Source organism: Bombyx mori, chromosome 23 (genome assembly GCF_030269925.1).
Source record: "Bombyx mori chromosome 23, ASM3026992v2".
In the NCBI taxonomy this organism is placed as follows: Eukaryota; Metazoa; Arthropoda; class Insecta; order Lepidoptera; family Bombycidae; genus Bombyx; species Bombyx mori.
In genome coordinates, this window is record NC_085129.1 from 8,636,661 (window position 1) to 8,652,384 (window position 15,724).

General features: G+C 37.9%; 1 protein-coding gene across 1 annotated transcript; it reads right to left on the reverse strand.

Annotated features, from left to right (window-relative positions):
- Positions 1–13,780: 13,780 nt before the first annotated feature.
- Positions 13,781–15,494, reverse strand: LOC119630327 (uncharacterized). Its single transcript, XM_038019333.1, has 2 exons — positions 14,705–15,494; positions 13,781–13,860 (listed from the first exon to the last, which is right to left on the reverse strand). The coding sequence occupies exons 1-2, from the start codon at positions 15,492–15,494 to the stop codon at positions 13,781–13,783; spliced, it is 870 nt and encodes a 289-aa protein (XP_037875261.1).
- Between the last annotated feature and the right edge of the window lie 230 nt (positions 15,495–15,724).

The following is a 15,724-nucleotide window of genomic DNA, read 5'->3' on the forward strand; positions in this document are numbered from 1 at the left end:
TTTTTTTTGTAAACAAGGAACCTAAATATTCTACTTCTTTTACACTTTAACCTTTCTTTGAATAGTTACCATAAATACTTTATATTATTTACTGGTCCATTGTGTTCATATTGAACATTGGCTTACTAACAAAATACATACTCCTGCTGATAATGGGAACGTCAAACTCAATTATACGTTCAATAAAAATAGGAAAAGCGTAACAAATACACTGTTTGAGTTTTATAACGTGTGTGAAAGGGATAAAAGGGTTTTCGGGACGAAATCCAAAGCATTGATAATAACGAGAGGGAAAGCTTTCACGCCCCGTAGCACCTGCTACGGCCTTCATGCGATTTATATTTAAAAGCTTTATTTTTTATTGTTATGGCCTGAATTTATCTCTATCGCTAGGCTTAAAGTTGCTAATTCTTTATTGCTTCGTTTGTTTAATTACCAATGTGGGTTACCAGGCTTCTAAAGTAAAATGTTATAATGTTATAGTAACAACGATAATGGACATAGTGGAATCTAATGATATGTAACTGCTGTATTCAAGATCTATACTTTGTAATATCTACGAAGGTTAAGATCTTCCACTGAGTCGGTGTTTTTGCTCTATAAACCTACGGTTCAAATTTAATTTTTTTGTATTCTATTCTATGTTAGCTTTTATTTTTATTGCTTAGATGGGTGGACGAGCTCACAGCCCACCTGATGTTAAGTGGTTACTGAAGCCCATAGACATCTACAACGTAAATGCGCCACTCACCTTGAGTTATGAGTTCTAAGGTCTCAGTATAGTTACAACGGCTGCTCCACACTTCAAACCGAAACGCATTACTGCTTCACGGCAGAAATAGGCGGGGCAGTGATGGTACCTACCCGGCGGACTCACAAGTGGTCCTACCGCCAGCAATGACGCAAATTGGATTTGATTTTTATAACACGATGTTATTCCTTCACCGTGGAAGTCAATCGTGAGCATTTGTCAAGTACGTATTTCTTTAGAAAAATTGGCACCCGCCTGCGGGATTCAAACACCGTTGCATCGCTAGATACGAATGCAACGGACGCCTTATCCTTTAGGCCACGACGACTTCAATAGGCCACGACGACTTCAACTGTAGGCCACGGCGACTCCTAGGAGCTACTGCTACAAGCAGCTGCCTAAGGAGAGCGTCAACGAACAAAGTTCGTCTCTGCTTTATCTGGCTCTGGTCAAAAATCCTTTGTATGGAGAACCCGCATTTCGGGACCTGTGGCCGAAAAACCTTAACATTATAATAGTATTCTGATGAGAGCTCCATTAAAACGGAGATTTTAGATCGAAATGGAGTCTAAATAACTTTTAGGAAGTATCTCCCAAAAATTTAGTAGTTCGGCTGTTTTTGTATATATACGTATAGTTAAACCAGGTGTGCGGTTGGAAAATTGTTCAACACAAATCTGCCCGTTTGACCAATTAAAAAAAAACATTGCATGAAAATATAAATTGACAAGACAAATTACGTTTCGCTTAACTAGCCGGCTATAAAAAACGTCGATTTATATGTATATTTGGAAGATTTTAATTGTAAGTACAGTCCAAATATTGAATTAATTATAAATAACTAGAGGTCCCGCAGTAGTCGAAATTCGACTATAATTAATTGGAAATGTAAGTTTGTAGACTATTATGATTGTATTTTATAACTCTATAATCACAAATTTCGCCAAGACTACACTATAAAAAAAAAATAACAAAGACAAATCATATTCCATTCTCAATTTGACAACAGACGTCAAGAACAAAAGTTTGACAATAAATAGTATGCATGCGTGTGTGCGTCAAATACATGGTATGTAGTGTGTGTAATGTTTTCTTTATTGATTTAATGTATCTTTTATGTATTATTTTAAAAAAATATTAGCATTGTGCACTTCTTCTCTATATTCTCTATAAGTGTGGAAAATTTCTTACTCCTCCATCCGCGCAATTTTCGTAAAAAGGGATACAAAGTTTTTGCTTCACGTATTAATATATAGATATTTTGACATGTTGCGTAATTATAAATGATAACCGTTAAAGATAAATGCAGCCCGAAGAGTTCCCTAAACAAACATTCTAAAGATTAAATTTCATTATGTTGGAGAAACTGGAACGAACAGTTAAATTGTACACGAAAAGGCGTTTGCCGTTTAAGCAAAAGGGTTTGGTCCCTCCCTGCGCATTATCATTCCCGCTACATGTTTATTGCGCGTATGGTCCTGTTTCAATTTACTTACAGGATATCGATCGCTTAACTCGAAGTGCTTTGTTGAAAATAATGAAGTTGTTAATAATCGTGCTTAATAGTCACGGTAAAAACTAAATGTTTTCAGTTTTCATAAACCAATGTGGCGATAGGTATCACACACAGAACACAATATATTAGACAGATGCCTGAATCGACATGAAATAACGATATTTTCAGTATAAGTTCACATTTATTATACAAGCTTCGAACAATTTCTAAACATTTAGACCGTCGATCTATCGAGCAATTTCACCCGCTCGATGAAAGATCTTTGTCGCTAACCCGCAAAACCAAGTTTTTCCATTGGTTTAAAAATAAAATTAGCTCCGGATGTACCAAAAAATTTTATTGTTCTATTTTTTACATAACATCCTATTAATATTATAAATGTGGTAGTTTTTAAGAATGTATGGATGTATTTTTACTCTTTCACGCAAAAACTACAGAATCGATTTTGATGAAATTTTTCAACAATATAGCATACACATCAGAATAACACATAGGCTATAATTTATAAAGAAATAGTGTAAATCACCCAAAATATAACGATAAGTGTCAAGTAAGTATGTAGAAATAAAATCTACCATCTGCGACCTATCTAGCGTGCGCGCAAAAACCTCTGAAGTTAGACGGATATTATTATAATGTATCATGGAAATGCTTATCTCAAATACTTACAAAAAAGCTTGCGGCAGCATATATCTCTCTTTTATGTTTTATGTGTAAGCCATTATCGCTAAAATAGTGAACCAAAAGTGCAATAAAAATTGATAATTCATAAACGCACATTTGGTAATCACAAATTGATCCTTATTATGAAAATAAATACTTTTATCGCATCTGGTAATTACAAACAAACTTTGTCTTTTACACTACATCGTTTGGACAAATATTTGAATAGTTATGACTGTAAACAGCCAAGTGCGCGATATCATGAAAGATGAAGATAGAAAATTCAATAAGATCAATAATAAATTACAGTTCCCGAAGCGAAGCGCACGCGGGTCGCTAGTATACTAGCTACATAAGGTATATTTAAACACAATTTGTAGATATAAACGATGACCGTAGACCGACGGCCCTAATGTTTTTTTTTTTTTTTTTTTCCTACCTTTGCTGATAGCCTTGAGAGGCTATTTCAGCTTCGCCCTAACGTTTGTAGGTGAGCTCGCGGGGCTCAACCGGAGAGTTGCTAAACACTGACCCTAGCAAGAGCAGTGCTTCGCAGAATCTACCACCGGATCGGAAACGCGACCCACTGAGAAGATCCGGCGAGAAACTCAGTGGGCAACCTAATGTTGTTGTACGGAACTTGTATATATGCAAGCTTATCTTGAAAATGTCGTAAGCGAGATTCAGGCATCTGTCAAATATCTTGCGGTAGCCATCATACAACGCAATCACATCATCAAACATCATACATCATACAATAAATAAATAGAAACAATATTAAAGCTCTACTACTAATCCCCGTCACACAAGATACATTCTCACACATTGTTTTATTATTTCCACAAATCGCTACAATGAACATTGATTAACTAGAATTATACGAAAGCTAAATATTAGCTAGTAGATAAATATTAGTTTTGAATTAATTGCTGGTATTCCTGTGATCGTATTACCCTGGGTCAATGGACAGCAAAAGTTGAAAACGTTTCGTTTTAATTAAAATGTCGCCTGATGAATGCCTGCTCGAAGCGAACTTTTTAATGACACAGTGGAATGCAAACAAAATTAATATTTCGTTTCATAGACATAAAAGGGTTTCTTGTGTGTCAGAAATTTATTAATAAAATTTAAGTCTTGATTGTTTTGATAAGTGTTTCCATAAATAAATGTATTCCTGCAATGTTGCATTGAAAATCAGTTATATACATTTTGAAGTGTCATTCAAAGTTGTAAGTATCATAAAGTATCTTCCCTTGACCCCACAAATCTTCTTTGGTGTACCATCCTGTTCGTATCCCTTTTTTTCCTACCTACTATGCTGATAGCCTTGAGAGGCTATTTCAGCGTTACCTTAACTAGTAGGTGAGCTCACGGGGCTCAAACCTGACGACGTTGCTAACACGAACCCTAACAAGAGTCGTGCTTCGCAGAATCTACCACCGGATAGGAAATGCAATCCACTGAGAATATCCAGCGAGAAACTCAGTGGGCTGTGTCTGTGGGTTAATTTACTCGTCGAGTCCTTCGTCGCCAGCGACGGGTTCGACGAGAACGATGACCGGTCGCATCCTATAAGAAGCGAAGGTTTTGACCACAAACAAACAAAAACGCTGCGAAATGGCCATTACTTATAATATGTATACACTAAATAAAAATTAAACATAAGTCATGTGTGTGATATAAATGTATGATAAATATAAATAGTGATAAAGTAATAAATTTGTTAATTCAAAAATACGACCATCAAAAACTATTAAATGAAACCACATGAATCATACTTGAATATGAATTTTATGTAACCATACTGCAGCGAACGTTGCAAAGTTTGTTGCGATTTGCATTTAAAGTTCTTACTACTCAGTTATTCGTGTGTGGATATTGCGGTTATTGCTCGTAGCTTAGAGAACTCAAAGACGCATTTAAACATGTAAAGTCACATTTAAGTATCCATTAGAAAATGGCTGTAATCCCCTAATTTAATCGGACGAAACCCGCTGATCTTTTGTAATAATTAATTAGTAATAATATTATCAAGAGTTGCTGTTAAAATTTATAACTTGTATGGTAGATATGGTAGATAAAAATAGTTTAAGTCATAAATAGACTATTGTTGTAACTATACTTGAGACCCTAGAACTTATATCTCAGGATGGGTGGCGCATTTACGTTGTGGATGTCTATAGGCTCCAGTAACCACTTAACACCAGGTGGGCTGTGAGCTCGTCCACCCATATAAACAATAAAAAAAGACAAGGCTACGAAGGATACGAAATATTGAATAGTAAAAATTTAAAAGTCTGTACTACTTACTGCTTATCAGTAGTTCACCACACGCTTTAATAGCAACCCGAACTAAAATAACATATTTTAGCTTAATGATCCTTACTAAATTATGCCAAAACAATCAAATTATTTACTTGTATACGTATATTAATTTCCAAGTTAACCTATTTTATTTAAATTATATTAATTATTTAAAATAATCCTTATATTTTATTCATTGTAATGAACTGTGGCGAAAGTATAATGCTTCACCGCAGAATTTATGTGTTTCAATTTTGTTTCCAATATTTTAAGCTGTAGTATTATGTAATCCACTTGAGATATACCTTATTTAACTTTTTCGTCTCATTTTCTTTAATTTTATTCTTTACATCAGAAATGATATCCCGAGTTAATGCATACAGCTCATAAAACATATCGTAGAAAGATTTCACTGAAATATTATTTCACAAGTGATTCATCATACTTATAAGGTTTCCTTCTTCCTGCTACCCCGAATTCATACTTCTTCCTGTAATGTGACAAATCCATCATGGCTTCATTCTGCCAAAATGGATTGGATTGGACTTCCATTATACTAACAAGTAATTTTGCTAAGCTACTCTTAGTTTTAGGGTTGTCTACATGTATATTTATATATAAGTTACTATTATCTATTTGTTAAACAAGATTAAAGTCTCAATTTCTTTGCTACATTGGATGTCGCTCTTCAAGCTGGAACATACAGTCGTGGTCAACTAATTAGGGACAATCTCTAGTTAAGCCAAATTGTGAATAATTTTTTTATTTTCCAACGAGTCTTAGCAATATTCCATATCTTTTACATGTAAGTGTAATTAGTCATTTATGTGCGCGATTATACAAACAATAACAACTTCTTAAACATTAAACCTCTTTACAGTATAGCTGATACAATATCATAGTGCTATTGGTTCAAAGGATGCTGGCTGGCCATTTAATTAGGGACACTGAGGTATTGGGTTCTAATTTCAAAATTGGAATTTTAATACTTTTTAGTATCTTTTCTTATTGTTTAGTGATTGTTTTGGCGGCAATCCAGATTTTTTATTTTAAGTTTTGAGAATTATTTTGAAGAAAAATGGGCAAAAATAAAATTTGCGATCCAACACTACGAAAAATTATCATGAAGTTTGTCGAGCGTGGTTGGTCATACCGAAGGATAGCACAACATTTAAATTGTTCAAAAACTATGGAATGCAATGCAGTGCAACATTTCAAGCGCTATAACACGGCTTTAAATGTGTCCAGAACAAAAAGATCGAGATAAACGACTCCGCAAGAAGATAGAATGATAACCAGGTTAGCTAAGAAAGATCCGTTTCTAGGCTCTATTTTAATTAAACACGAAGTGTTTGGGGCAAACGAAAGAACCGGTGTATCTGCGAGGACCGTTCGACGACGTTTGGTAAAAGCAGGGTTGTTCGGAAGAGTAGCTCGCAAAGTACCGTTGTGGAAGAAAGAACATAGAAATGCTCGATTGGCATTTGCACGTAAATATGGACATTGGACCTACGCCCAATGGCAACATGTACTTTTCTCTGACGAGACCAAGGTTAATTTGATTTCTTCAGATGGAAGGCAATATGTACGGCGTCCTGTAAAAGCGGAAATGAATCCAAGATTCACAAAAAAAACAGGTGAAACATGGCGGTGGAAACATTAAAATATGGGGTTCATTTTCTGGACGTGGAGTGGGACCTGTGAGGAAAGTTCAGGGTAACTTAGACCAACATCAATACAAGGCAATATTGGAAGAAACTATGCTTCCCTATGCTGAGGAGCATCTCCCTATTATATGGACGTTTCAGCAGGACAACGACCCGAAACATACCGCCCATTCAGTCTATTCGTTTCTTACCAGTCAGTCTGTATCGGTGCTAGATTGGCCAGCAAATAGCCCGGACCTCAACCCAATTGAGCACCTTTGGCACGAAATCAAGAAAAAAGTTGCCACTTATCGTAATACAAATTTGGATGAACTTCATGAAGCTTTTTGTGAGGCATGGGCAAACATTCCTGCCAAAACATGTCAGAAACTGATAATGTCTATGCCACATCGGTGTCAAGCGGTAATTACTAACAGAGGTTTTGCTACTGAGTACTGATTTTACACGTAATAAAATGGAGCTGTTAAAGATATTATAACACTGAAGATTATAAGTTTTGTGTAACTGTATTTTTCATTATACTTTACTGTCCTTAATTAAATGTCCACTACAAAATTGTACCTTAATATTTAATACATGTTTAATCTTTGATATTAAATACTTCTTCTATTTATTAAATCTTTTATTTACAGCCATTTATAGCATAATAATCGGACCACATTATGCAAATAATAGGTGCTGAGAAATCAATAGGGTTTTATATTTAAATGTACATAACCGGTTATAGCCCTTCACTATCTTGAATGTCCCTAATTAGTTGACCACGACTGTATGAACATATCTTCACAGCAGTAATTTGCGAGATGTGGGTGTAAAATATACCATAGGCCAGTAAAAGAGTTATGAAAGTACTAACTACTACGAAAAAATGTATGTAATTGTAATTTGAGGTGGTCGTGGCCTAAAAAATAAGACGTCCGGTGCATTCGTGTTGAGCGATGCACCGGTGTTCGAATACCAGGCGGGTACCAATTTTTCTAATCAAATACGTAATCACTCCCCTCCGGAGACCGTGCCTACGGGCGATAGTAATCAGGAAAGTGTACTCTCCTGCCTGATCGTGTTGTCTTTACTAGGAGGTGTTGGTGTGGTGGAGTGGGTGGTGTATCTGGTACAGTGGGTGGTGTATCTGGTGGAGATGTGTGGCTTAAGGTCGTGCCGGTGTCATTGGACAGTATATATGCCGGCTTAAGGCGATCTATACTCACCGTCACAGCTTTGTTTTTTACCAGAATAGAAAAATGTTTATCGCCTCTTTTAAGTACTTCATGCGGTCCTGTATATGTAGGTTGAAGTGGGCCACGTAACAAGTCTTCTCGGAGGAATACATGACTACAAGTGGCGAGGTCTTTAAAAACGAATGTTTTTTGTGTCGAATGGTGTTGAGGAGGGACTGGGCGTATCTTCTCTGCAAAGGATCTCATACGAGCTAAGAAGTCGGTAACGTCGGTAGTGTAGTGAGTGACATTATGGCCGAAGAATTCACCGGGTAAGCGTAGAGGCTCACCATACACCAGCTCTGCCGATGACGTTTGGAGGTCTTCCTTGAAAGCAGTCCTAATACCGAGAAGGACGAGTGGCAAGGTCTCAGTCCAGTTTGCGTCTGCGTGGCAAGTTACCGCAGCTTTCAGCTGCCGGTGAAAACGTTCAACCAAACCGTTGCACTGTGGATGATATGCTGTTGTTCTACGGTGATCAAAGCCAATGGACTTGGACAACCGTAGAAATAAATCCGACTCAAATTGTCTGCCGCGGTCGGTGACAACCTCGACAGGACAACCGTATCGGGACACCCAACAAGAAATGAATGCTGTGGCCACGGTTTTGGCGGTGATGTCGGTTAGAGGTACAGCTTCTGCCCATCGCGTAAAGCGATCGACGGCTGTAAGGCAGTACCGATAATCACCTGCTGGCGGTAGGGGTCCGATCAAGTCTAGGTGGAGATGTTTGAATCGTGCTGAAGGTAGGTCATGCTTGCCCACAGGGGCGGTGACGTGTCTTGTGACCTTCGAGCGCTGGCAATTCAAACATGCCTTAGACCATTCACGGCAATTTTTCCGCATTAGTGGCCAAACGAATCGTTGTGCAACGAGTTTGGCTGAGGCGTTGGGACCGGGGTGGCTGAGTGAATGAAGGCACTGAAATACCTTCTGATTCATCACCAGCGCATCAAGAACTTCGGCTACCACAATCCCCGCATTCTCGCCGATAAAAGCACGTCATTGAAAGTCGTCCCACAGCAAGCCAGCATCGCAGCCTCAACAGGACCATCGCAGCCGGCTCACCGCGCTTCCTAGTCCTACGGCACGCAACTTCACTGCCTCATCAAGCCGCTACAGTTCATCGCAGCCCACGACCGGATCATCAACGCTTGGGGTCACACATCTCCGGCGTGGCAGCTCTGCATCACATGGACTACGCACGACACGCACGCAACATTAAAGCTCAGTCTCGACTCACCGCAGACTTCGAGCAGCACTGGCGACAATCACGCAGCATTCAGCTCAGTTTCGACTCACTGCAAACTTCGAGCAGCACTGGCCCTTGCAAGCTAATCTCAGCAACTAAAAAATGACACGACCTCCAGTCTCGGAGGGGAGTTATGTGGCGGGTAGCCATCATACAACGCAAGATAATTGACAGATGCCTGAATCTCGCTTACGACATTTTCAAGATAAAGCGCATATATACAAGCTCCGAACAACAACATTCGGACCGTCGGTCTACCGAGCAATATCATCCGCTCGGTGGAAGATCTTCCCTCCGTCGTATATTCCCCAAATACTCAACAAATGTTCACGATTTACTTCCACATTGAAGGAATAACATCGTGTAATAAAAATCAAACCCGCAATAATATAAATTGCGTAATTATTGGTGGTAGGACCTTTTGTGAGTCAGCGCGGGTGGGTACCACCACCCTGCTTATTTCTGCCGTGAAGCAGTAATTGCGTTTCGGTTTGAAGGGTGGGACAGCCGTTGTAACTATACTTGAGACCTTAGAACTTTGGCGCATTTACGTCATATATGTCTATGGGTTCCAGTAACCACTTAACACCAGGTGGGCTGTGAGCTCGTCCACCTATCCAAGCAATAAAAAAAATAAAAATTTATAAAGAAGATAAATATAAAGAGTAAATGGAGGAAGCCCGGTTAGTATTAATTCTTTTCAAATAGTATTCCCATTATTCAACATTGAATAGAATTCCAATATTTAGACAAAACCAGTATAACTTTCGACACAGTTATAAGACAAAATCACAATTCTCCATTGTTTGTTTATAATATTGTAACTTCGAACTTAATGGAATTTACTGCGAAATAACTTCATATTATGTATATTGAGGATTGTTCGCTGTCCTGAAATAAATAGAGATTCCAAAAAAAAGCCACAGAACAGTATATTAAAGCACCAGGAATCCAGACCGGGTTGTGCGGTAGAAGTATAAAATTTGATGGGATAACATTATTCTTTTGCAATACCAATAAAATTCTTAGACGTTCTGTAACGTAATAAATACGTGATTCATAGTTCGATATTCGTGTTACAAGAGCAAGTCGGCGTCGGTTCGCTCCCTCGAGGATATGACACCGGAGTGCTGAGAGCAGCTGTAATAGGACAACTTTGCGAGTATCGACTGTTAAAGGAACTGTTAATACGTTCGATATTAATAGCGATCGAAATTAAAATTATGTCAGCGACTACAGACATATTTTTTTATTGCTGGAGTGACGAGAGGGGACGACCTCACAGCCCACCTGGTGTTAGGTGGTTACTGAAGCCCATAGACATCTACAACGTAAATGCGCCACGCACCTTGACACATAAGTTCTAAGGTCTCAGTATAGTTACAACGGCTGCCCGACCCTTCAAACCGAAACGCATTACTGCTTCACGGCTGAAATACGCAGGGAGGTGGTACCTACCCGTGCGGACTCACAAGAGGTCCTACAACTAGTGATTACGCAAATTATAATTTTGCGGGTTTGATTTTTATTACACGATGTTATTCCTTCACCGTGGAAGTCAATCGTAAACATTTGTTAAGTACGTATTTCATTAGAAAAATCGGTACTCGCCTGGGATTCGAACACCGGTGCATCGCTACATACGAATGCACCGGACGTCTTATCCTTTAGGCCACGACGACTTCAAATATATTAAAATATATCTATCTTCAAATATATCTATTCGGGCTTATTGTATAAGTAATGCACGGTCAGACAGTTTTTTGGGATTATTACTCTAAAGCCTATTTATCTATTTTTCTTGTATCAGCCCACAGAGGTCCACTATTGGACATAGACCTCACCCAAGGCTCGCCACAACGACCGATCCTGCGCTGCTTGCATGCAGCGGATACCAGCCACCCTCAACATCTCCTTGGTCCACCTTGTGAGGGGAATATTCACGATACGTCTCGCCTTTTTCCTACCTAAGCTGATGGTCTTGAGAGGCAATTTCAGTGTAACCCTAACAAGTAGGTGAGCTCACGGGGCTCAAACCTGACAACGTTGCTAACACTAACCCTAGCAAGAGCAGTACTTCGCAGAGTCTACCACCGGATCGGAAACGCGACTCACTGAGAAGATCCTGCGAGAAACTCAGTGGGCTGTCTGTGGGTTAATTTACTTGCCGAGCTCTTACGTCTCCCGGTACGCGATCGCTACAATAGAACTCTTAGATCCCAGCGACCATTATACAAGTAATGTACCCTCTCCACTGACACTGCAACATCACAATCCTTTAAGCTATATAGGTCAACATGATTTTCCTGCACCTACCTACTACCTAGGTATCTACCCTCATTCGTGATTTATTCTCGCAGAGAAACTCAGAGCATAGCCCGCTCTCTCTATTGCTTTTTGGGTAACCAAGAGCCTTCTGATAAGGCCCATTGTGAGCAACTTCGAAGTACTAAAAATGTATCTTGTAATACGACGTCAGTTCAACTAACCCAAAACCGAGACCTCCATTTACAAATAAATTTGAACACAGAACCGAAATCATAAATACGAGAAGTATACTATTTCTTCTATCTGAACAAATCTTTGACCAAAACCAAAACCATTTGATGTTCAATTTGTCTCAAATTACATTGAGATAGAAAAATAAGTTGGTAAATTTGTTTAGAACAAAATGAAATAAATATAGAATATCAATAAAATTTAAGTTTAAAACAAACCTATGTAGTTATTTTTAATAATTAATTGATGACATCACTTTTTAAAGTACATTTTGGAGGAATTATTATGGATTAAAATGAAATAACTATATTATACAACATTTGTACTTAGAATTTATATTCTTCCTAATGGAGTCAAATTTTACATAATTTAGTTTTTAGCGGCTTTTTTAATAAATTTTACTGGCTTGGTAACAAAGGCCTTTAACTCAAATTTGGCGACTTTTCTGTCTTTCTACTATAAACTATATCAATGTATTCAAAGTTGCTTCCGGTGGCTGTCGCTTCTAATACGCACGACGTCTTCAGTGGCATAAAGAAAATGGAGTCGTTGCCTTAAATTATTTAATTTTTATGATGCGATAAATGCGATAAATAATTTCTATTTTTTCTACGACCTAACTTTGACAACATGTTCGGTTTGGTATACATCACATTCATATACTAAGCTTACGTCATGACAACCTTTATGCTTTGAGTTGAAATTAGAAAAATCTTTTGACGCTATTCATATAATCAAAACAAAACTAACAATTGAATCGTAGGTAGAGTATTTAAAAATAAATATATGTCGAATAAAATGAGGTTATGGGTGTAAATAAAAGGGAAGACGTGATTTCAATGTATGTAATTTACATGAAATACAAATGAGTAAATCGTGGCTTGGAAGGAAGGTATGCAAATGAATTTTACTAATGAGAAGTAAGTCATAATTATTTCACAACTTTTAATTATGAACTCACAAGAATTACCTAGTTAAACATTTTTAAATGCAAACCGACATAGATTGTACTCACAATGTTTCCTTTCCGAGAGCTGGAGCAAAAGTGCCGGTGTGACGCAGGTCACTCCCTTTTTATACCATTTGTTCAACACCATAACATTTAGAGTTACCCACAATATTTTTACAAAATAATTATTAAGGTAATCGATGCAGTTTTACTTTGTTAAATTGATTTGATTTTATTATAATTGATTTTAAAATATTAGCACTAAAATAATCTATCAGCGAAAGTAATTCATGTCTTAGAATTGACCAATCACAATAAATGTGACTACCACCATTTTAAGAAAAATGGAAGTAGTTAAAGGAATTCGGCCTCGTAGTAAAACAACGCCTAATTATTAACGACATTGACATTGCGACATTGTTCACAAATCAACAAATCGTCATTAAATAATTTAAACAATAATTTTATAATGAATAAACTTAAAATCAAGTTTCTAAAAATCGTTACGGCGACATATATGTTACGGTAAATGTACACTCTTGGGAAATGTACACTTTTACCGGTTAATGCCAATGTAAATTTGCCAAAAAGTTAGGTATATGTGAACTGAATATAATGTATATGTACATTTCCCGGCAAATGTGTTTTGGTAAATGTATACTTTTACCTTCTTTAGAAAAGTTGGAATACAAATAAATTAATAATGTTGTTGCTGTAAAGAAATATTTATTCAAATAAACATAATACAAAAGGCTTTAATAACAAAAATTATTTTAATTAAAAAATGTAAATGACAAACAAAACATACTTTTCTTTGCATATTATATAATATGTTGTAGGTTAGGTTGTAGTGCTTCGGAAGAATTTCGATTCCCGCGGCCCCGCGCGCGTCTGCGGGGAAACACCGGCCTTTTCCCAGGCGGAGACAGTCCATGAGGATTTCCCCCGAAAAAAAAAAAAGATTAGGACGTGGTGCGCTTGCGCATGCGCACCACACTTCTAGCACTTAGATTTCGTATTTTGTATGCCATGCTCACATTTACTAAAACGACATGGTCATTGTGAATTCAATGTACATTTTCCTTCTTTGAAATTGAAAATGTTAGGTGAATGCACATTACCCAAACGATTTTTTTTTATTGCCCTTGTAGGCAGACGAGCATACGGCCCACCTGATGGTGAGTGGACCGCACATGCGTACGAGAAGGCAAATGTGCACATTTACCGGAAAATGTGGACATTTGACGCAATATCTACTTTTACCGTAACATATAACTAGTCAGGTCATAAGTATTGTCACACAGTAAAAACTTTTCTTTTAGAATGCTGGCCACAAAAAAGTTTATTGAATTCGAATTTCGAATTGTTCATGAAAATAAAAATGTATACATACTTTTAGAATTTTACTCATTTTTAAATATGGAGTGGACGCTTAATGAAGACCGTGTTGCAGTTATTGCGTTGCATCGTTGCGGTTACGCGCCAATTCAAATTTTTAACATACTGAAAAATTTGAATATAACCAAAATATTCGTTTATCGTACCATCAAACGATACAATGAAGACTCAAGTGTAGATGACAGGTCAAGAAGTGGTCGCCCTCGGTCTGTTAGGACTCCAGCAGTGATAAAAGCTGTGAAGGCGCGAATTCAAAGAAATCCCAAACGTAAGCAGAAACTGTTGGCCCTTCAGATGGGGTTAAGCAGAACCACGGTGAAAAGGGTGTTAAATGAAGACTTAGGGCTTCGGGCATATCGAAGAAAAACAGGACATCGTTTGAATGCTCGTATAATGGACCTGAGACTGAAGAGATGCCGCGCTTTGTTGAAGCGGTACGCGGGAAAAAAATATCGGTAAATTATTTTTTCGGATGAAAATTTTTTTACCGTAGAAGAGATTATCCTTCGCAAGCGACTTTGCTTTGTTTAATAATGTTTTATTACGCTGCGTCAAATGGTCGTTCAGATAAAAATTTCCCTCTCCTCGTATACCCAAGTCCGAGAGAGTGTTCTTCTTAATTTTACGAGCTAAAGCGATAAGTTCCTCCTTGCGATACCTATTGTTGAACGCAACAATAATAGATTTTTCAGCCTTCAGCACACGAGTTGGGATACGTGCAATATAATTAATCTCCTCTTTCTTAATGGAAATATTATAAAGTTGACCGACACAGCTGACGACATCATATAGATTTTCACCCTTCTTTTCCGGTATACCACGGATCTCCACGTTATTCGCACGGGCCCACTGGTCCCGGTCCTGTAGCTTATTGTTCAATCTGGTAATTTCGTCACGAAGAGCAGGAACCTCACTGCCGATCTTTTCAACTGCACATATTCTAGAGCCCAAGTCCTTCACCGTGTTCGAGAGATCACCAGTGAGTTGATATGCCAGCTCGAGGGAATTCTTGAGATCGCCTATTTCAGCCTTGATGCTCCTGATGTCATCCACCACCGTTGCTAACGGAGCCAGTCGAGATAGGATTTGACTAAGTTGTTCCTGTATTGAGTCCTGCGGCCCTTTACACTTCAGGCACCGCCAGGTATTTTTCCGTTCACCTAATCTACGATAGCCGGATTCCGTCACTCCAGAACATGGAAAATCATAATGATTCTTGCAAATGCTGCATATTGTTCCGTCGGTGTGTTGAGTACCACAATTCGCACAGGTATGCATTTTAAGAAGTGATAGTGATAATAACAAAAAGTTAAAATATTTATAAAAGTTTGAGAAACTGATTAAGAGACGAAGCGAGACAAGCGTGCGTATTCTTAGGTGGCCACGAGGCGAATGCGAATCCATTAAGATCAATTATTGTGGTGTTTTGAACTGTTCTTCGCTTGTAAAATGTTTATTTACATCGTAAAAAATGCCCTTTTTTCAAAATGTAAACATTACTGTCACTG